At 41.5% G+C, this 23,724-nt stretch overlaps 1 protein-coding gene across 1 annotated transcript in view; it reads right to left on the reverse strand.

Annotated features, from left to right (window-relative positions):
• Nucleotides 1-23,724, reverse strand: part of IFT81 (intraflagellar transport 81) — a 2,787,102-nt gene that overhangs the window by 810,430 nt on the left and 1,952,948 nt on the right. The window contains exon 13 of the mRNA XM_044068648.1: nt 6,707-6,835. Within this exon, the coding sequence (XP_043924583.1) occupies nt 6,707-6,835 (129 nt within the window). The remainder of the gene's footprint in view (nt 1-6,706; nt 6,836-23,724) is intronic.

The raw sequence follows: 23,724 nt of genomic DNA on the forward strand, positions 1-23,724 counted from the left end.
GAGATATTGGCTCTCTACGGTCTGGGACAAGAGGGTGGGTAGAGACCATCGCAGGCACTGCAGAGGGAGGAGCTGAGGGAGCCGACCATGGAGCAGACACTGGGTCTAGTACGCTCCGCATGACCTCGAAGGCGCCCCGATCAGGCGGGGCTGAAGATCCCCGCTCCGAAGAGATGAGGACTCCTCCCGGCACCGAAAGGGATGGCTCCGAGCTCACCAGCGCCGAAGCTCCGAGAGGGAGAATGGGCTCGGACAAGGGTCCGATGCCACTCGCCCCCTCGGAGCCGACGAGGGAAGCCTGGTGCCCAGATCCCTCCAAGGAGGAGATCAGAGCCGACGACGGAGCCGAAAGTGGAAGTATCGGCTCCGACACACCGACAGTCACGGCTCCCAGAAGCTCCGGCTTTGAACTCATGGGAATCGGAGGAGGAACTGAGGAAGGGAAGGGTATAGCCACTGACTGCTGGGTAGGGCTATGCAGTATTTGGGCCAGTGCCTGGGACTTGAGAAGTCTGCTCACCACCCTCTCTAAGTCATGGTCGGACAGTCTGGAGGACTGAGAGGAGTGGGACCTATGGCTCCACTCTGATAAGAGTGGAGATCCCGGAGCCGAGTGGATAGAGCCAATGGATGGGGATCTCAACCTCTTTCTAGTAGATGGCTCCAACAAAACTATCGGAGCCGTCTGAGTCTCAGACCTCTCGGCTCCAGCTGGAGCCGAGGTAACAGTTTTAGTCTTCGAAACATCGGCTCCAGACAGAGTCGATTTTGAAGCAGCCTTAGAGCCACCAGCAGATGGCTCCGAAGCTGGAGCTGACGCCTTGGAAGGTTTTCCTGATGCGGTCTGGGTCAGGGAGCCTTCAGGCTTTAATAAGCCTCGAAGTATCAATTTATTTTTGCGTTCCTGCAGGACTCTTGGACTGAAAGCGTGGCAGACAGAACAAGAGTCCTGCAGGTGCAAAGGTCCCAGGCAATATACACAAGAAGTGTGACATTTTCTAACAGCACGAGTCACACTTCTTGAAGCCTGAGACCTTGGAGTCTTTAGACATCCTAAAGAGCTGTAAAACACAGACACACCTTTAAAGAAAGGGGAAAAATAAGCCAACCACTCCCACAATAAAGTATGACTAAGGGGAAGGGAGGAGGGCCCAAAGGCCTAAGGAAATTAACAGGGGATAACGGGAAAAACAATTAGGGGAACCCGAATGAAACTAGGGATAGATAACTACATAAACTGTTGTGAGAAACTATCCTAAGAAAAATAAGGGGATTTTAAAGTTTAACAACTGTAAAAAGTCACTAACCTGCAGAGCCGGTAGAAACAAGCACCTCGTAGCTAAAGTGGCAAACGAGATCTGGGTATTTACCGCCTAGCATTGTGGGATATAGGGGAGCCTCGAGCCGGTAAAAATAGCTCTCGAGCTTTAGTATTGGCCGAGTTGGAGCCGAGGATTGGCTCCGAACCCATCCAGCAAGAATGAAGGCGAGATTGACAACTTAAAATTGTATTTTATGTCTTGTGGTTATGTACACTTTGTGACATTTTACTTTTGTTTCTTGTTTTCTCTCAGTGTACTTTCTGCAAAATTAACTTAGAGTTCTGACAGTGTTTTTGTGTACTGCTTGTGCTTTTACTTTTGAATTGTGAAGGACTGTGAGGGAAAGTGTAAGTGTGTGAACACTTGTCCAACAACTTACCTTGCAAATGACTTTTCCCAGCAGCATTTTCTACCAATCAGTCTTCTTCCTTGACTACAGCATGGATTCTTACACAAGTTGTGCTATTTCTTTTCCTGCCATACATAAAAAAAAAAAAAAAAAGAACAAGAGGTATTGCCTGTACTGCGGACTCAGACAGTGTACTGACAAAATGGCAATTGTCTGAAGAAGTTTGCCTAAGAAGGCAAACGAAAAGCGCTTTACATTATTAAACACTTGTCTTAGTAGCTCGGATTGCCATTTTGTCATTACAGTTTTTTGGTTTATTGGTTTATATTATTTCTTTGTTTATGACTGAGACAGTGTCTCAGCTACCAGTGAGTAACTCTGCAGAGACCATTTGTTGTTTTTTAGACCACTCACTGGTTTCTCAGTGTTCCTCTGGTATAGCCCCTTCTGCCACCAGGGAAGTTAGCCACATCTTTTGTGGCTGTTCCAGTGTCCAATCCAGGTATGGCAGAACCATCTTCTTTTGGTCTTGGAGTTTTTTCAGAAGGGTCTTTGGGGAGAGTCAAGGGAAAAGAGACCTCTCACCAAGGATGAAGTGCCATCTCTATTGTGAAAAGCAGGTCATCTAACTACAATTTCACAGCAACATATCTTTTTCATCTTTAAGCTGATCATTTACTTTATATCTTACTTTATGCCCCACGAGTATCCCTGACCCTTTCTATCTTGTTTCTAATCCCTCTGCAGCTATCACTTGAGAAAACCTGCATTTTATTAACTTGCTGTATTTTACGGCTAATAAGTGTGTCTCTTGCAGGAACACTATCTGGGGGATATTCTTTTCTAGTGTACCTAAATATCCTAGCTTGTTTGACTGGGCTCCCCTGTCCATTCACATTCCAGGCCATTTGATGAATCATATTACTTATTTCCCTCTCCTCTTCCCTTAGTCTCCATCTCTATCCTGTGCTCTTTTTTCATTCATGTCAAATTTTCCTAATCATACGTGTCTTGTCAGGATTACAGCCAAACCTTATATGACCATTAAGCTGAAAATTAAAAATAACCATCTTTCCCTCTAACAAACTATTTACATACATAAATTCCTTAAATGAACTTCTATTTCCCACTTGTAATAAACTCTCCTCTTCCAAGGTTTGTTTGTCTGGTTCAGACTGTGGTGGAACCTTGCAGGTAGTACCCCACAGAATCACTTTCAATTTTAAATCTTTTTTGTATACAAAGTCATCTATGCTGGTACACTGAATTGTCCCATCCACTGTAGGCAGACCCATGATTAGTCTTTCTGTCTACCCTCTTTCTTACTTTTACCCCCATCTAGATGGTCTCCTTTGAGTTACATTTTAACTTTACAGTCACGGCTAAATCACTACCCACTCCTCTCAAAACTCTGATCATCTCCAAGAAAGTCTTCAGACCCATAGGAAAAAAATTGATATATGCTGGGTATAACATTTTAAATTTCATTTTCCTGGTTTAACAAAACTCTATGAGAGGGATAACTTTTGCCTTTTTTTTCTCATTTCCACATTGAAATCCTTCTCAGTAAAAACACTCTGCTTTCACCAAATAATTTTCCCCTAGTTTCCAAAGTAAAGATAATAAGTGCCCTTGCAGGGGATATGATACAAAGCAAACTATCAGTTGACATGGCTGCCTTATATTTATAGTGATACCTGGCATATAAATATGATGTACTCTTTCAATGAATAGTTTGTCTTGCAATATATCCATCCATTCAGCCATCAGTCTTTTAATGAAGTTCATTGTATCCATGTCTTCCATCTTCTCAAGAATATCTACCAAAAGCAAGTTATTTTATCAGGCTTGGTCTTCCAGATCAGCCAGATGACTCTCTAGCGTCCCCACCTTTTTACATGGTTGTAATTAATGAAATTATTCTTTTGATCTGGGTCGCAGGACTTGGACTGCCTAGACATAGTAGGGCATTGCTAAGTTTAATGCTACTGACTGACGAAAAAGCAATTACTAGAACATGAAATCAAAAAATAACCAATGGTGATTGAAGTACTGAATGTTGTAAAGGAGATAAAATAACTGCAGATGAGATCTTTAGAAAAGGAAATGTTTAAATTACACAATGGAATTTGTCAGGATAATACATACAAAATGATGTTCAGAAGGAGGAGTGAGCTTTAAGGGAAGGCAGGAACTGAGTAATTTAATTAATATTGGACTGAATGATAATTGTTAGAAAGAAAACAAGTGTACTGCATGAAAACAATGAAAATGTTACTACAGTGTTCAGATCTTTCATAACCTCATATAGGTGCAATATGAAGATGGCTCATCTGTGTTCCCATTTCTTCTTGTTACTTTTTTTTAGCTACCAGCAATATCCCTACAGTGCATCAGATGTTTTTCGTCTAATTTCCCTAGTCAAAATATTCCTAAGTTAATGTAAGCGGACTACCAAAAAGCTTTCATAATATATATTGCAGGTCAACTTTAAACCATTCTAATGCTGGACAAAACCAAAAACTAGGCTCCCAATCACCTTCTTCCTGTCTGTACCTCCAGTATCTATTATCCACTTGGGGAAGCATCTTCATTTTTCTGGGTAATCACTTCCATGTGAAAATTCTAAGCTGCCTGTATTTGGTAAGAACTCTGGGGCTCTCTCCCAAATAGCAATTTGTCATCTTTATCTAAGTTGTTCCCCAAATACTGGGTTTCTTCTAGTCTGTCACATACCTTTGTCATTTGCCACCTTTGTTTCCTAGGCTTCACTAGACCGAATGGATATCTCTTTGTCTTCCATACCTCATCTATCTCATCATTTTAAGTGCTTTAAGTATACTGTGTATGTATGTCTCTATGATTCTCTCTCTCTCTCTCTTGTCACACTGGACTTGAGTCAAATATCCAGTCTATATGCATTTGGGCTGTAGTCTTGCACAATCAACTTCTGTTTCTATTTTCCATTATATAGTTATCATTGTGCCAAACAGACAAGTCCAAATTGCTGCTTTGCTGTATCCTTGGAGGTTTGTCATTCCCAAGCCACATTGTTTCACTGGTAAAATTACCTTCTCCCATCTCACTCTGGGACTTTTCCCATTCTGAATAAACTCCTTTGATTCCTTTTGAAGCTTTGCATATCTTACTGTCCCACAAAATAATAATAATAATAATAAAAAAATCAAAGGGACCAGAAACATTTTTATTGTTAAAATTGTATGATCTAGATGTAAAGTCATTGCCCAGCTGTTTAATTTTTCATATATATTTTAGTCGTGTTTCCTTCAAGGATGCTCTTGCCACAGTCTGCACTTCTCTTATGATCTGTACCACTTGATATTTCATTCTATACTGACCTCAGAAAAAAGAATACTGTTGAACCAATTCAAAAGTAGATGTAAAACTGACAGCTATTGCTTTACTTGTGTTCTGTTTATCTTGTAGCCTGCAATATCTTCCAACCCCCTAAGGATTTACAATAAATGGCCCAAGTTCTTTTCCAGGTCCATAACATATAAGATCGCATTATCTTCAAAGAGTACATTTTTTCCACCAGTTCTCCCCACTAAAAGGAGACAGTGAGCATCCCAACCTGGTGCCTCCACTGAGGGTAAATCCTTGCGGAAGAGCTCCTACAGTCTTGTCCCTTGCTGTTGCTTCACAGAATATTTCTTGAGTCAACTTGATTAATTTCTTAGGGAACTTAAATGTCTTCAGTGCTTCCAATGTACTCAATCAATGCCTTTTCAGCATCTGAGTTTACTAGAAGTAAAGGCTTGCCCTTCCTTCCTGCAGGGACCAATGCCTCTTTGCAAGCAATGAGGTATGAATAGAAAACTTTAGTGAAAGCAGCAGTGCATGTTACTGGCTTGTCAGGTAGAAGGGGGGTTTTAAATCATCAGGTTTTTGGCTAGCTGCAGGAGATTTGCCTTTGATCTTCATAGCAGATTGTGTTTCACCCTAACAGTGAATATTACTGAGTGGTGATTAGAGTTGATTAATCACGGGGCAACCTTAGGAGCAGATGGTCACATTTGTGAGTATTAAATCTTATATTTTTGAGTTCATAGTTGGGAAGTGAACTAACTGTTCTCAGGAGTTTGCATTTATAAAATCTAGGAAGCATTGTGCATAATTATTTGCAGTAGTGTAGGTTTCCAGGTTTATGGACAGTTGAAATATCTTAGGAGAATGATGTTTGCTTCAATGGACAAGGACTCTAGTTTGCTTAAGTATACTTCATGGACTGTGGGTGATACACAGGGAGTTCTGTGGTTGGCTATGATATTGTTAGGAATCTTACTGATGGTACATAGAATGTAGAAGAATTCATGGTCATTTTTCCTGCCTTATGAATTATGATGTGACTGGAATTCTTAGGAATACAAGCAAATTACTAATTACAATGCAATCATTCCCAGAGGTGGATGTGAATGAGTGGTTTGCATTGTAACATGGTATGGCGTACACGTGTTACTAATACTCTGAAACAATGTTTCACTAATGACGCAGATATCTACATTTTCCAGGATCAGGAAGACTTTTAGGGTTGTGATATATATTTAAACAGTTCACAGTAATTCAAAAGGGCAGATTAAAAGATGAGAAGACACTTAAGCCAGGAAAGTAGTCCAACTGTATGGAATTAATGATCAACATATCATTATAAGGTCCTCAAATGCTATAAGACATCTTTGTACAGACTTTTTCATTTTAGCTAATTCATAATGTATTTACACTTAAATATGTCTAACTTTATGAAGAAAATCAGCAAATGTAGGAGAGAAAGGTATGTACTGCAGTATTAAAAAACTAGTTAAGGCAAAACTACTTTAATTTGCCATATACTTTCTATCATTTAACATCACAATTTTCAGAAGAACAGTATTAAAACACAATTTCATTAATGTGTTGTGCTTAATCTTGAGGGTTAATCCCCCCAACAATGTAATTAAAACTGGTATATGCTGGTTTACTCAGCAGCAGGTTCCAGAGGGAGACAGAGAAATATGTGACAAATAGACAGAATTACCATCTCAGACATAAAGTCTAGGGAGCGTTCTTTCTTTTCATCCATTTCACTCTTCAAGGTGGATACCCTCTCCAGCTCTTCCTGGGTATTGCTGTAGCCAGAAATGCCACACTTTGCTTCAACAGATTGCTGTTAGTATGTAAAAGCAAACCAAAATGGAGAATTAGTCATCAGATGTAAGAAGACATGTTCTTAAATGAAGAATAGCATAAAGAAGTAGATATGTTGGAATATGATGTCACTGTGCTTAACACATCAAGAAACTGCATACATGTCTCATTAGTTACTATTATTGTCAACAGGCTATAATACAATTTAATGCAACAGAGTCTTAATTAATAAGATGTGCTTGGACATAAAAAGAGAAAATCCAGCTGACTACAGAATAATAAAGTAATTTAAGATAAACTAAACAATTGTGCAGTAATTTACCATAATGATATTTAAATGGAGTTGCAGCATTCTTAACATCTGTGACTTTCTTGCAAAGATCACATCCCTCTGGCCAGCCTTCTAAAGCTCAGGACCTTTCCTCCCATCCACCTTAGGCATGTACCAGTATACTGGTATATAAGGTATATACATCCTCTCCTCTTCTTGACCTGATAAAAGTACTGGACAGTAGAATAACGTCCTAAAGAAATGTGTGAACCCTGAGTTAATAGTAATGAAGATAGAGTGATTTTTTTATAGCAATAGAAGTTTTAGGGTGGGGGTAGGAAAGAAATTAGGAAATACCTCACCCTAGCCACAAAGTAAAACTTAAAAGAATACTTATAGAGGGAATGTAGGGAGGGTATAGGTACTGTAACAGTTATCTGTTTGATCAGCTAACATTATGGTATATTACCTTCACAATTGTACTGTTCTTCATTAGATCCCGGTTGCAGTATTCTTAACATCTGGGAAGACTCCCAGATCTTAATCAAACTGGGTGGAGGAAGGGAAAACTCTCTTTGGATTTAGGAAGCCATGAAGGACAGCCTTAGCAAATCCATTTATTGCTCTAGACTGAACATCTGCTTTGTACTACATTGTGAAGGTGTGGTCTGAGGACAAAATAGCTGATTCGGTAATGGTTTTAGAGTCTACTACTTGTATGAAAGCCCCTGGAGTAGCTTCTGCTCTGGTACAGCTGTCTCCTTCTATTCTTGGTAGCTTTTGCCATAATTTGAATAACAGACAAAACCTGCTTTGCAGATCCATTTGGAAACAGTTTGTTTAGATACTAGTAAGCATATTTTCTTTCCTGCAAAAGACACAGAAATGGCAGAATCTTCTAAGTACAGCCTGAGCTGTCTATGTATAAATAACGAATGAATAATTCTCTGTCACTTGTTTTGGGGCTTTGAAAAGAAAGCATAAGGTGGACAGAGTGACAAGAAATAATTAATTAATGAATAATTGTTTTGGGGCTTTGGAAAGAAAGTATGGAGGTGGACAGAGTGACAGGAAATTCAGAAATTACTTTAGGAATGCAAGAAGAACTGGTATGAAGACAATTTAGCCTTATGAAAAAAACAGAAAGACAGGAACGCACAAAAGGGTCTGTGACTCAGAAACTCTTTTAGCTGAGGTTAAGGCTACTAGCAAGGCAGTTTTCTATATCAATACTTCTAAGAAAAAATGGCAGCTGGTTCAAAAGGAGGGAGAGTTAGCTTTTCTAATACATAACTTAGTTCTCAAAGATGAGTCACTCTCTGAGAAGAAGAAATTACATAAGAGCTCAACCTGAGAGACATTAATGCCTGCATGTAAGACAAAAAATAGAAATATATATTTATAAGCACTGCCATGTATAACAGTAACATATTTCAGTCATAATGGCTACTCTGTCCATGTTCTTGTGGAATGTAAATGGACTTACATGTATAGAAAAATGCAGTTTGTTTTCTGTTTTTGTTTCGGCTTTTCCTGGTTAGGGGTTGCCACAGCGGAACTCCGGTCTGCTAATGATTGGCAGTCGATTTTCATTGAGCCGTAGGGTACAAATAGCAATGTTGCAGGAGACACTTTTGGATAGAAATGAGCATGTGAATTTGGCAAAGAAAGGAATTCAGGGTAGACATTCCACAGAATATCAGGAACAAAGGAAAATGGGAGTAAATATTGATTGCTAGAGGGGCTCCAGTAGTGATAGAAGAGGAAAAAAGACGATAATGGCAGATATGTGGCAGTAAGGAGTTATTGGTAAGGGAGGAGTATCACAGTGGCATATATTTATATTGTACCTAAAACTGCAATTATGGGACTTATAAGAATTTTGGGAGAAATAATCTGCTTTCAGCAGTGAAAGTTATTCATGGCTGAGGATTGGAACGTGATTTTCAATAGTGAGGATGTATCAGGGTGACTAAGAAGGTAAAATATAAAAAAAGAGGGCAGATACAAGTGTATTTAACTGAAAACTCTGACACACATCCAATACCTATTTCAGATCACACAGCAATAAAAGCTAAGATAAAGATGCAGAATAATAAAGTAAAAATTAGACACTTGCACCTTGCCACTTACTGGTTAAACAGAAAGGAATTTAAGGAATTGTTAATGGAAATAATTTGAGTTATTAGGGAAGATAGACATTTTTTCAGAAGGAATAGCTTAGTGAATGGGATAAACTGAAAATGGAGTTTAAAACATGGTAGAATTAAGATAAGACATATTTGAAAAAACAATAATAGGAATTATTTAGAAGGCAGACAAAGGTTAAAGTACTGCAGAATAAAGGGGAATCACACAGATCAAGAAGAGGAGCAACAGCAAGGTATTTAGATAATATGTACAAGTTTAGAAAAAAATGTATTAAGCAACTATTTTTGATAAACAACTCCACAGCAAAAAAAAAAAAGTTTAGCACAACTTAGGCAACAGAAAGTACAATATGTTGATCCTACAGAGGTAGTATAGATATTTCAGAAATGTCATGATAATTTGTATAAACCAGAGAAAAGTGGAAACAAAGAAAATGCACAAATAGAAATATTTATGCCAAGGTTAGAGGAAGATAAAGCTCAACAATTAATAACTAAGACTAGATGACATGAGATAAAAACAGCAATGTACCCCCAATCAACAAGAGAAGTCTCCAGGAACAGATGGTATTCTTATAAAAGTTTGGAAACTGGGAGAGAAAAATAATAACAATCTGGATTGTTCACCAATATTTTAAAGGGGGTAGTACCAGCATCTTGGAAAAAAGATGTAGTAGCTGTATTACCCAAAGAGGGTTGAGACCCTTCAGACTAAGCTTCATGTAGACTCATTTCATTTTTAAAATATGATTATAAAATGTTTATGTCTCCACTAGCTAAGAGAATGGGACAAGTGTTGCCAAAACTGATAGATATGGATCAATGTGGTTTTGTGGATGGGAGGCAACCATTTGACAACATTAATATAACAATGACGACCTAAAGGGAGGTAGAATTTAAGAAACTGCTGCTATTGTTGGTGGGTCCTGATAAACAGAAAGAATGCAATAGAGTCAGTTGGGATTTTATGAGTAGGGCAATGGTAGTACGGTTTCTTTGACAGAATAATAAAATTAGGAGAATTTATGAAGATTCAGAGGCAAGGATTAAGGTGGAAGGGTTCTTCTCCAATAAACATTTTTTTTTAAATAGAGAACAAAACATTAGCAAAGAAAATAAGATAACCACAAATATAAGAATATCATTGGTGTGGTAATCATGAAAATGTATCTTTCTTCATTCATGATATTATCTGGTACTTGATCAATCCAGAAATGGATCCTGGTGTTGTCGAATATAATGAAACAGATTCAAGTCTTCTCAGGATAAAAATGAAATGAAAATAATACAAAAGCTATAGCAGTAAACTAGACAACGCATTCAGGTGTAGGGATTAAAAAGGATTCTATTGGATGTCTAGTATGGCGAGGTCCAGATAAGACGGTTAACACATGGCTCCCCAGACTGTACAGAAAAGTGTGAATATACAGGTACCATGAAAATAAATATAAATTGTAAGAAACATTAGCATAGTTGAAGTTTAAGAGGGGATTAAAGTTTAAGAGGGGATTATTCTATGTCAATGAGGACAGTCAAAAAAAGAAGAAAAATGGTATGATCAAAAAGTAGGAGACGTCAAAGATGCAGGAAGAAATAGAAAACCATTAGGTTTGTAAGGTAACCTCTGAAGCAGAGGATTGTGAAGTGACACTAAAAGATGCTTTCTGAGAAATCTATATAAGGGAAAACGACTAAACTTTAAATGAGGTAACAGAGGTAGTGAATGAACATTATGATATGCTGCAAACTCAGGTATATGAGAATGAAGTCCTGAATGGAAAGGTAGCCATGTCTGAATCTGGATTATTGTGAAGTTGCTGTTGTGGATCAGGAAGATTAGGAAAGAAGAAAAATATTAGGTATAGTGGTATACCTGAAGCCTTAGTGGGAAGAGACTGTAAAAGTTTTGTTGTAAAGCAGTTAATAGAATAGACACACTTGGCAGAAGGTAAAATACAACTAAAAAGGCCACACAGAATGACTTGAGTGCTGAGTAAGGCCACACAAAGAAGAACATGACAGATTATAGTCTTGCTTTCCTCTTACAATATTAAGTGAACGTCTTGTCAATACTTTGGAAATCAGGACTTAGACTGTCATGTGGAGAGGCAAGAGTGTATCTGAATTTTTCACTGGCTATACAGAGAAGGAGAACAGCAAAATTAAAAGTATAGATTTGAAGATGGTATATCCAGCTACCATAAGGCTAATGACACCAAGGGGAATGAGGTTGTATACCAATCCAGATAAGTCCAAAAGGGAAATGAAGAAGAAGACAGCAGCTGATGGAGAAAAGATGTTCCGGGTACATGAGAACAGCAGACTGGTCAATGAGCAGCAGGTACCTTGGGCAAGTAACAGACAGGCAAAGATTTGCAAAGCTCTACAAACAACACTATACCTGGCACATGCTCACTATGAAAGGCACTGAGTATGAATGTCAACCAAAGGAGTTTCACATCAAAACTGGACTGTAAATGGATAAATAAATAGTTTTAATATTGAAGTACAAATTATGCACTCAGTTAATGCTACACTTCAACCTAGTTTGTGTTAAATATAGAGTTGCTTTTTCTCTAACTGACAGAATGCTGTAACTCAGAACAGCAAGGGATTGTGTGTATGGGACTGAATGCTGTCTGGAAATAAGAGATGATGATCTAGTAATTTAAATGACGCTTGATTAGGTAAAGTGGGAGCAACAACAATAATGAAGGGAAGGGAAGGATGAGCCACCATAAAAAGACAAGGGGTTAGAAAGATAAGGGTATAAAATAAATGTGTACAGATTCCATCCTTCCTCCCCCTCATTTATGCACTCATATAATGTGGGGGTAGAATTTGGCTGCGTACGGGAAGCAGAGGTAGGAGAATGGTAAATGGTTCAAGGAGAAGTAGACCACATGGTGTACCAGTATCCAATGGGCACAGCTCACATGTGAGAGCTGATATGTAAGGTCAAAGGTGCAAAGAAGGAAGCATTTTGCGTAGGAGAAAGTTCCCACAATCTTTTTCAGATTCTGCCAGTGCAGAGAGACTAAGTGTAAGTAGACAATGAGGAAGTATTGTGACACCATAATTTAAAAAAAGCAGGCTCAGTCTGTCACACTGTTGCTAACAGGCTTCAGAAGGTCACATCATTTCTCTTCCCTATTACCCAAGTTATTTTGTGGAGCATTACTAATAGATAAATATAGTTTTAAATATCTGAATACTGTGATAATATAAGGGATGCTGGGTAAACATTATAGGAATGCAGTGAAATTTGCAAGGGGGGATTACATACTCGTCGACAGCGACAAAGTGGTATGTTAGAAAAATAAGTCAGTGAAGGATAACTAATCAAACAAGTTAGATCAAATAAAGGTGATTAAGCCTAAAATTATGTAGGGGTGGCTACCCTTCATGATGGGAAACTTGGTGACCAATAGATACACTGGTAACGTAAAGCTTTGTGTGGGGGAGAACTCATTTGATTGCTGTATCAGGGGATAGATTATAAATAGCAGAAGTTTGGGCTGTGTAATTTTAATTAAAGATACAAGGGAGTAGTGGCATTGCAAGAAGAAAAATAGTGGTTGGAAAAGGCAGCACTGTAAACTTGTTTCTACCAAAATATTGGAAGCAATTCATCGTGGAGCAGGGAGTAAACAGGCAGGTGGTCTGATCAGTAATCAGGGGTGAAAGTCCTTTCCTCTGAAGATTACTTTTCTGTACATAGTCTGCAGAGGGGAATGAAGGGGAGCAAACAGCACACCAGGTTACAATGTGAGGAGAGAGAGGGGAGAGAGAAGAAATGTACAGTAAGCTAGAGATAGAAAGTTAATTGAAGAAAGGACAAGACTGTGTTAGGAGGCATAAAACAGCAGCACCAGATAGGAGGTGAAGTAAAGAAAGATATTGTCTATGAATGCATTTCTTCATGATTTTTGCCAGTGGAGATAATATAGCTATAGGTCTATAGCTTGATAATTCGTTGAAATTACCACCTTTATACAGGGGGATAATATGCAATTTTTTTCAGATTGATGGGATAGTTCCTTCAGTAATAGTTCTATTAATAAGGATGGAAATGGGACAGGCTATGGCTTTCGCAGATTTTTGCAAGTATTCTGCAGGTAGTAGATCAGCAGAGAGGGTGGTTGGTTTAAGTTTTTGAATAAGGGTACAGACAAGGGATGTAGAAACAGTTTGAAGGTGAAATAATGGGGATGAGTTAGATATAGAGGTAGTCAGAGATGAGGTGTCAGGGGATAGTTGATTGGCAAGAGATTGAATGGTCTCTTTAAAGAAAGTGTTAAAGGTATTGGCAATTTGCTTGGAACTAATGTGATCAGAGCCTAATGGGGTGAGTGTGATGGAATGGCCTGGGTGTAAGAGTTTGTTAATGCCTGACCAGAACTTTTGTGGTTTGTTTTGGTGGGTTTGTTGGACTTGAAAGTAAAAGTTTCTTTTATCCAACAGTATGGATTTTTTGTATCATTTCTTAGCTGTCGAAACTTTAATTGATCTGCAGGGCTTTTAGTAGTATGCCAATTGGCCCAGACTTTACTTCTAAGGAGGATTTTTTGTTTGGTTGCTTTTGAGAGCCACGGGGCAGGTTTAATCCTAGTTCTAATTGTACGTGTTGGCGCATGGTAGTCTAAAATGGCTAAGTATTTAGTATTAAAGTATTTTACTGCTTCCTCTAGAAGTAGGTGTTTCAGGGGTGACCAATCACATGCCTTAAGTTCATTTGGAAAGATGTCAGGGTTAAAATGTTTGTTGGTCCTTATTGTCCTATAGGTGGTTGGGCTTGGAATGTCACTCTTATATCTGATTATGAAGGTGAGTGAATGGCCGCTTACATCTTCGGGGAGAGTCCCTACCTTGTAAGTTTGGTGGTGACTATTTATGAGAATCCAGTCTAAGGTGCTTTCCTTGTTAATGAATTTATTGGTCCTTGTGGGGGATGTAATGGTTTGAGTAAAACCATATAGGTTAATATGAGTAGTTGGCTGTTCAGTGGTACAGCTCCACCAGCTGATATTAAAGTCACCGAGTACTATGGTTTCTTGGGGATAGATAGTGGAAAGCTAGCTAAGGATATCCTCTAGGGTGCTAGAGTTACTGTCTGGGGGAAGATAAACACAGATAGATGGATTTACATTTACTGAGCTGAATCTTGGACATAAGGATTTAGCATTACTAGTTAGAGGTTGTTTAGAGTCTATAGAGGTCACCTGTAATCCAGATTTGTACAGAATAGCTACTCCCCCACCCTTCTTAACTTTACGGTCTAGTCTCAAGATATTGTATCCAGGCGGAATAACTTCATTGTCTTGTGTTGGTGGTTTGAGCCATGTTTCAGTGAGACATAGGATGTCAAATGAATGTACATCAATGAGAGCATGTAGGTGGGCAACCTTATTATTTATACTCCGAATATTGAGATAGGCTATCAGGAGTGTGTTAGGGGGTCTGGTGAAGAATTGTGTGTTAGTGGGAGATGGAGTGTGGGGCTCTGTAGCCTTGGTTGAATATGGGCCAGGATTAGGACAAATATCACCATCTATTACGGAGTGAAATTGTATTCTCAATGTAAGTTTTAGAAGTTTATATATTAGGTTCTGGAATTTCCTAGCTCTTGGGCTATAATATCTGATGTGAGTCAATCTATGATATTTTGCTGGTAGGTAGCTTGGCATGCAGGGTGTGTTTGTATGGCTATAAGAGACTGCAAGTGTTGGTGTTGAGGTTGGCTTAGTGGGGCAATGAAATCCTAGGCAGTTAAGGGAACGTAAGCAGATAAGGTATAGATAAAATTGGTAGGAGTGAGAATAAGAGTAGGAACTTCAGGTATGATGAGGTAGATGTAGATGGCATTATGGAAGTATTATATATACGTTAATGTATAGGGATAAGTAATGGTAGTTTACTAAGTTAAAGACTAGTGGGAAGTAGGTTATTGCACTTTAAGGAATTGGGACTTGTGATTGGTTGTAAGGATGGGGTGTGTGGTTAGGGTGTAAAAATGTAGAAGCACTGGGGGTGGGTAGGAATTGGGGGTAGGGTAGGGGAGTGGAGTGAGCCTGCAGGGTGAACGGAGCGGGTAGAGCCAGTGAAGGAAGAAACCCTATGAGAACAATCAGTGGAGTGCTGACTCCTAAGGTAAGTGTAGGTGGAGATAGGTAAGGACATTGATAGTAGGGATAGTAGGTAGGCTAGTTGAGTGATGTACAGTGAAAATAAAAGGATAGAGTGGGACTGCAATAAAAACAAGTAATAAGAAAGATGCTCAAGGAGAGTTATCCTAGGAAAAGGGTGCCATCTAGTGGGCAACGGCTATATTGCAACAGTAGCTTCTCGGAGCTAGCAGGTCTTGGAATAAAAGGAGGGAAAACTGGAGTTATATACAGAGGCTACAAGAGGGGAAGGTTTGAAGGTTGGTAGAAGAGAAGGTTTTGGTTGATGGCTGTCCTGGCTAGGGAGCGTACTTTAAAAACCTGGAACTAGTTTATTCAATTTATTTTTTATAGTAACTTTTTTAAGTAACTTTTTATTTTAAAGTAGCTGATAAGGAGCTGGCTGATGGCAATAATAACTACCTCACAGTCTGGGTAGAAGGGAGCATAGCAAGTAAACATGTTCCAACCTTTCCCAGGTGTGTGTGTGTGTGTGTGTGTGTGTGTGTGTGTGTGTGTGTGTGTGTGTGTGTGTGTGTGTGTGCGCGCCAGCTATTTCGGCAGGGAAAGGAAGCACTGGTCTTGGCTTGGCCACTCAGCTGAGATCTCAACCCTATAGCTGTGCCAGTGGGGAGTCTTACTGGGGATCTGGAGAAAGAGGGAGAAACCAGCCCTGGACTGAATGTGGTCTCTGCATGCTGTTAACGGAAATTGCACTTGATGCAGATGTCTGCATCTGGAAATACTCTGTGTGTGTACCTGTCATCCTCCCAATGTAAGCCCCCCACTGGTGCTAGTGGCGAGGATTGAGGCTCCTTGATTACTGGGCCAGTGGTGGGGCATCACGGAAGGGTTTGTCTTAGTGGCAGGAGATTGGAAAATGACATTGTGGGACAAGGAAGTAGACATACTGCAGAAGGTACTATATAACTCAAGAATAGAGAAAAGTACAAAACTGTTGTTGAATACATGGGCTAATTGATTGTTGGAAGGTTAACACCAGGGACACAGGACAGAGGAGCTATACATATTATAGCCCAATGTGGAAATCATGGTTGAGAAAAGATAAAATGTATGTCTTGAAGGAGGACAAAGGCAAGACAGAGAATATGAGGGTGGATCCAGTGTTATACTTGGATCTTGCTCCAGTAAACACAGTAATAAGGATGGCTAACCCTTTCTTGAAAAGTAGATGCTGGAGAATCACAGTTTATAAGTGAAGAGCTAAAGGATATAGGGTATGAATGGAGGATACAGCTAAAGCAGATAATGAGATGTATGGTGGAGATGTCATCAGAGGAATGAGATCATCTGAAATGTGAACTAAAACAACAGGTAAAAAGCAAACTGGTAAATAAGTAAAGTATAAAAGAGGGCAAGCTGATGAAGGTAAGGGAATTGCAACTTAATAGGATTAGGTTTGGAGAGGAGCAGACTGGAGAAATGAGATCCCTACTGAAGGATCTCCAGAGAGAGAGCAGCATGAGAGATTTTGGGCCCAAGGGCTTGGGTTAAAAAGAAGTTATGTCTTACCATAACTTTCCATCTGTGTTGTAGATCTTTATTCCTTCATTACTGATAGGACTTTCGGTTCCGTCCTCAGAACCGACATGGCCGTTTCCAAGCTCGTGCCAGCCAAAAACTCTCAGCTAAGACCTACCCATAATACCCCTCTCATAGTTACTCCAGATCGAGTTTGTGCATCCCTATATAATAGAGATAGTAAGAGAAAAACAGTAGGAGGCTCTGTCTGAGCAATTAACCTAACCAGGAGTTCCTAAAGTACACCAGGAGTGCAGGCAGGGGGAAGGAGGGCAGGAGGTAATGAATGAATAAAGATCTACAACACAGATGGAACATTATGGTAAGACATAACTTCTTTATTTGATGTTGTAAATCTTTATTCATTCCTTACTGATAGAACCGAGTCCCCAGCTACTTGAGTCCTGGGTGGCTCTAAGGAAGGATATTCCTGAGCATCATAGACCCAAAAGATGCTCGTCCCCTGGAGGCCAAATCTAATTTGTAATGAGAGAGAAAGGTATGAGGTCTTGCCCAAGTGGCTGCTGCGCAGGTATCATCCATAGAGGCTCTGGAATGAAAAGCTATTGAAGTAGCCATCGAGCTAGTAGCATGAGCCTTTATTCTGGAAAGTAAGGATAGCCTATTCTGTTCGCCAGGAGGATATGGTCACTTTGGAGACACGTTTACCTAATCTGGGTTCTGCAAAGGCCACAAACAATTGATCCATTTTCCTGAGAGAGTTAGTCTTGTCCAAATAACAACAAAGCTGGCGATGCACATCAAGGGTGTGCAAAAGGTACTCCCCTCTGTTTGAATGCTGAGGGAAGAAAACCAGCAGGTCAATAGATTGGTTAATGGAAAATCCAGAAATGACCTTGGGCAAGAAAGAAGAGTCAGCACGAAGGGACACTCTATACCTGTGGAAGTTCAAGTAAGGTCTCTTGACACTCAAGGCCAGCAACTCAGACACTCTTCTTGCTGAGGTAAGTGCTACTAGAAGTAGAGTCTTCCATGACAAAAACTTTATATCACAAGAATCAAAAGACTTGAAAGGAGGGCCTGTTTGTGACTTGAAGTACTGAAGTCAAGTCCCAGGGTTCTATGGGGGGCTTGACAGGAGGTTTAACATGTAATACTTCTTTCAAAAAAGTCTTGCACAGGCGGTGTGATATAACAGAAGAATTATTAAATCCATTATGAAAATTTGCGATAGCTGCTAAATGTACAGTGATTGTCGATGCTGAGGCTCCTGCATGTAGAAGAGTTGTCAGGTATTGTAGGATCTTTTGAATAGGCACAGAGAAAGGATCTAAGTTCTGATCTTTGGCCCAGAGAGAGAACCTAGTCCATTTACTAGAATAAATTTTCCTGGTAGAAGGTTTGTGTGAAGCCAGAAGAATTTCACAGACGGTTGATGAGATATCAGGCAGCCTGGCAATCATTGTAAGTGGAGGAACCAAGCTGTGAGCTTGAGGCTGTGGAGATTGATGAATCAGTCCCTGAGGATGAGATAGCAGACCTTGGGAATGATCCAGGATCCATGGGCTGTGAATCAGATGAGGCCATAGGAACGGGAACCAGACTTGACGGGGCCAATAAGGGGCAATGAGGATCACTTTGCTTCTCAACCTTTGTGCTTTCTGGAGGAATTTTGAGATGAGGGGAAATGGGGAAAGGCATACAGTAGACCCGGGGCCAATTGTGCATTAGACCATCCCTCGGGGGTTCCCCCTGAGGGGAGATCAGGGCAAAGTAGCTTCTGCATTTGTTGTTTAAGTGGGAAGCAAACATGCCCCAGCGGCAGAAAATCCGATCCGCTATTACAGGATTGAGAGACCATTCATAAGGCATCAGGATGTTCCTTCTCAGACTGTCCGCAATAAGGTTGGAACTCCAGGAATGTGTGTTGCTATAAGAAAGCGGTTGGAAGCTATCGCCCAGTGCCAAATCCTCATGGCTTTCCGACACAGGGGTTAAGACCTGGTTCCGCCTTGCTTGATAATATACCAGACTGACATGTTGTCTGAATGAACTGCAATGGTCCCAGAAGGGAGGGATGTATGGAATGCTTGCAAAGCTAAGAGAACTGCCCTCAGTTCCAGGACATTTATGTACAAACTGGCCTCCATGGGGGACCAGGTGCCTTGGACCGTCTTTCTTTGGAAATGCCCCCCCCCCCACCCTAACAGGGAAGCGTTCGTGGTCACCATGGCCGTGGGCTGGGGGAGACAAAAATGGTTGACACCAAAGATTTGATTCTGACTTCATCCACCATTCCACCATAGCATTTCTTCCCTGCAAAGATTTGTAACACGTATCATGTGGTCGAGTGGGTGAGTTAAGATCAACCATTGTGAAGAAAGGAGCCACTATAGTATTCGCATGTGCAACCTCACCAGTGGTACTAGAGTAATGGCAGCTGCCATGGAGCCTAAGAGCTGCGGTACAAGGTGTGCTGGTACCAAGGTTTGTGGAAGAAGGGCTTGGATTTGGTGCCTTATTATCGAAAGCCTGTGAGGAGGGAGGGAAGCTTGACAGAATGTTGTGTCGAAAATGGCTCCAATGAATTCCAGTGTTTTTGTTGGGGACATTTGAGATTTGTCCTTGTTGATTGTAATCCCCAAGCAGAGAGTGAGGCCTTGAGTGTAAGAGAGGCTGCGGATTAGAAGATTCCTGGTTGGGGCAGTAAGGAGCCAATCATCTAGATATGGAAACATCTGGAATCCTTGTAGTCGAAGATGAGCTACTACAACTGGTGAACACTCAGGGGGCTGTCGAGAAACCGAATGGCAGTGCCCTGAATGGGTAGTGATCGGCTCCCAGCAGGAAGTGGAGAAATATCTGGGAGCGGTGATCCATCTTTATGTGGTAATATGCATCCTGGAGGTCTACAGAGCACATCCAGTTGTTCCTCCCTAGAAAGGGGAGAATGGACTGTACTGTGACCATCCGGAAATTTTGAGGTTTGATAAATTTGTTCAATAGGCTGAGATTCAGGATTTGTCTCCAGTCCAGTGTCTTTTTTGGCATGAAAAAGAACCTCGAGTAAAACCAGGATCCTCTCTGGTCTGTTGGGACTGGTTGGATGACTCTTTTTCTTAGCAACTTTTCTATTTCTAATGCTGCTACCTCTCTCTGACTGGGTGGCACATCGCAGATTCATTTGATGGGTCTAGGATTAAAAACGAATGGTATCTGGTAGCCTCTGGAATTTATTCTCTGTACCCAAACATCGGTAGTAATAAGTTGCCAGGCTGGTAGATGCACAGAAAAACGACCCCCGACTGCTTCCAGAGGAAAGCAATCGGGCTGCTGCTCAGGAGCGCTGGTAGGATCCGTCAGAGAAGGAATCTCTAGCGCCCTGGTTATGTGGACCCCCCCTACCCAGAAAGGGGCAATTTCCAGATGAGTTGCCCCCTCTGCCACAGGAGGATTGCTCAACACAAGTGTCACAAAAAGATCCTTGGGATTTCTTGAACCACAATTTTCCTCCCCTCTGGTTCTTGGAGTAGGACCTTGGGGGGGGGGGAGGTGGAAAAACGTATGCCCACAGCAGACAAGGTCTTTCCATCTTTCTCACTTTGTGCTAGCGTGTCTCGTACTTTGGGACCAAAAAGTGCAGATTCATTAACAGGCACATTGACGAAGGAAGATTTAAAGGAGTCTGCAAAATCACACAAATGCATCCAAGCATGGCGCTCATGACAATGCCTGATGCGGCAGCTTGAGCTGCCCCCTCGGTAGTGTGAGATATCAAATGCATCGAGGAGTCTGAGATAGATTCAAGGGTAGCTAGCTGCGAGGAGACAGTGTCATGCACCATGCATCAGGCAGTACCCCCACCAAAGTGGAAGACATTTCAGAAATTAGGTCTCTTTGGAGGTGAGTGAAGTGTGCCAGATAGTTCAGCGACCGAATGTCAAAGCTCGCTGAAGCATAGGTCCACTTCCCTAGTCTGTCCATGGCCTGAGACTCCCTGTTCGGAGGATGGACAGTGGAATTATCTTCTGCTAGTTCCCTCTTGGTGGCCACCACCATGACCATGGAATCAACCGTCAACTGCTTGGACCAATTGGGCTGGTCTTCAGGGGCGGATAGAATTTTTTCCGGCCTCTGGGGGAAAGGTTCTACATTGTCTGGGACCTTCCAGGCATGCTGCACGATCAGCTTAATAAGCTCATCCCAGGTGGATCACCAAGGAAGTAGATGGCCAAGCATGGAAGGCCTGCAAAAACAACAACTCCTCAGAAGAAGGGTTAGAGGACTTCCAGTCTCCCCGCTGCTTGAGGATTTCGAGAATGTCTCCAAATGAAACATCGTCTGGGGGAAACCATGGGGGCCCTTCCCCCTCATCGCAATCAGTGTCCTCAGTGATAGATTCCTCAGGGGATTCAAAGTCCTTCCTCTTGCACCGTTTCTTCTGGGGTGGCTCCCCAGTGAGATCTTCTGAGGAGTACTCCGGAGAAAGGGTTCCCTTCAAAGGAAGGCCTTGTGGCTCACGTGCCCAGGATCCCGAAGTAGGCAGTTGGGACAGCTGCATGCTAGAGGGGGATTCTGGTATAGATGTCATTGATGCTGACTGCGAGCCTGTGGAGGTAAGAACCCCCTCCATCACCTGAAAAGCACGCCCACCCGAGGAGGGATGGGAGCCCGGAACCGAGAAGGACAACCTCGGAACCGGGGTCACACCCCTCCCTGAGGAGCCTACCTCCAAATGAGGAGCTCTGAGAGGACTGCAAGCTGTTGGAGCCATGGCTATAGATGGCGCCAGCGAACAAACAGGCGTCGGGCTAGGTACCAAAATGCTCCGGGAGTGCACCAGCTCCAACGGAGCCGATGCAGCAAGGGTGGTCAGTGCAAACAGGGAAAAATCCACAGTTGGGGCAGAGACAGTATGCACCGGGGTGGACATTGGTACATAGATCTCCAGGGCCTGGGTAGAGGCCTGAGGAGGATAAACAGGAGAATATGCTGTGAAGGGTTTCAAGCCAAAGGGTCTGGAAGGTCTAGCTGGAGTGGGCAATCCCCTAGCTGCCAGAAGCTGGTCTACAACCCGCACTACATCTAGTTCAGAAAGACTCCTGGTGGAGCTAAAGTAGGTTGCTGAAGGAGAATCAGGTCTTTCAAGAAAGGGGCTAAACTGATGCCCCAAAAAAGGGTCATACACTGGAGAGTATCTGGTTCTTGGGAAATATTCGACTTTAGGCACCGAGGTCATAGTCTGTGGAGCCAAAGAAGCTGTCGACACCGTGGCCGTGGACGGTGCTGAAGCAGGTATGGTCATGAAAGCCAGTGATGTAACCAAGGATGGCACTGAAGCCGGTGGTGCCGAGGCTGGAACAGAAACAGGAGTCAACATCAGAGACAGCACCGAGGGAGAAGACACAGGGCCTGGTGCCGAAGAGGTCTGCGCTGAGGGTGCCGGAGAAGCACAGAGCTGACTCGGCTCTATAACTGACGGAGATGCAGGAACCCAGTGACTCCGTTTTTCCTTGTGTTTCTTGGTCTTAGGAGGCAGTGAGACCTCCGACCCAGATAGAGCCTCCAAAAAAGGCGAACTGATTAAACCTTTATGAATTAGTTTGTTTTTACGCTCTGCTAGAGTGTGATTGCTAAAACTAGAACAAAAGCCATAATCAGCATTTATATGGTCCATGCCCAAACAGTAAACGCCTCGAGCATGGCCGTCTGAGTTGGGCATCTTACGCCCACTCAAGTCACACTGTTTAAACACCAACTTAACTTTGTCTGACATAGTACAGGCAACAAAGGGCTATTCTAAAGGAAAAAAAACAACAACAAGGGAAAGAAAGGAGAGAATACCAATGATGATATTTAAAAATATCACAAGTGGTAAAGAAAGGCCTACCAAAGACAGGAGAGAGGGGCAGTACCAATGATGGTAGAGATTGAACTACCAAAGGCAGAGGGTAGGAAATAGAAGCAGGTTATAGGCGATCGTAAGAAAAGGCTAAACTGAGTAAAAAACAACAAAGTTTGAAGAGAAACTACACAAAAAAATCACAAATTTCCACTTAGCTTTGAGAGAGATGGCTAAGCACGTCTGACGAGGAATGCGACAAATGAGATCTGGAGTAACTATGAGAGGGGCATTATGGGTAGGTCTTAGCTGAGAGTTTTTGGCTGGCGTGAGCTTGGAAACGGCTGTGTCAGTTCCAAGGACGGAACCAAAGTCCAATCAGTAAGGAACGAATAAAGATTTACATCAGATGTGATATTACACAGATATACACACCAAAGGCTATGAGGGCAATAGCAGTGTTGTTGAGACAGCAGAAAGTTAAACATGCAGTGTTTCAACTTAAGAAGGATGACAAAGGTACATTAACAGATGATTCCTCTGATGTACGGAATTATTTAAAAGCTTTTACTAATAACTATACAAAGGGAAAGGGGGGGAATGAATGTAAAGTCAAATTAAATCCTTTCTTAGAGGGTTATACTTACCAAAGGTATACAGAGAGAAAGGTGTGGGTCTAATGAAAGACATAAAAATAAAGGTAGAGGAAGCCCTAAAAAGACAGAAATAGGGTAAGTTCCTTGGGATTGACAGCCTACCAGTACACGTCTAGAATCTGGGTTGGGAAGTCATATTAGAAGGGTATAAATTAAATGTGTAAATATTTCATCCTTCCTCCCTCAAAAATACTGAAGTAGAAGCCCTGCTCAGAAATGTGGAAAAATAGTGTGACAGCAGTGATTCTGAAAGAAGTTAAGGATTCTGTGAACTCAAGTTCCTATTCTTAGCAGGAAGGCTGGCCCTTACACTTGAGGAAAT

This window comes from Protopterus annectens, chromosome 4.part0 (genome assembly GCF_019279795.1).
Source record: "Protopterus annectens isolate FY-2018-M chromosome 4.part0, PAN1.0, whole genome shotgun sequence".
Taxonomy (NCBI): domain Eukaryota; kingdom Metazoa; phylum Chordata; order Ceratodontiformes; family Protopteridae; genus Protopterus; species Protopterus annectens.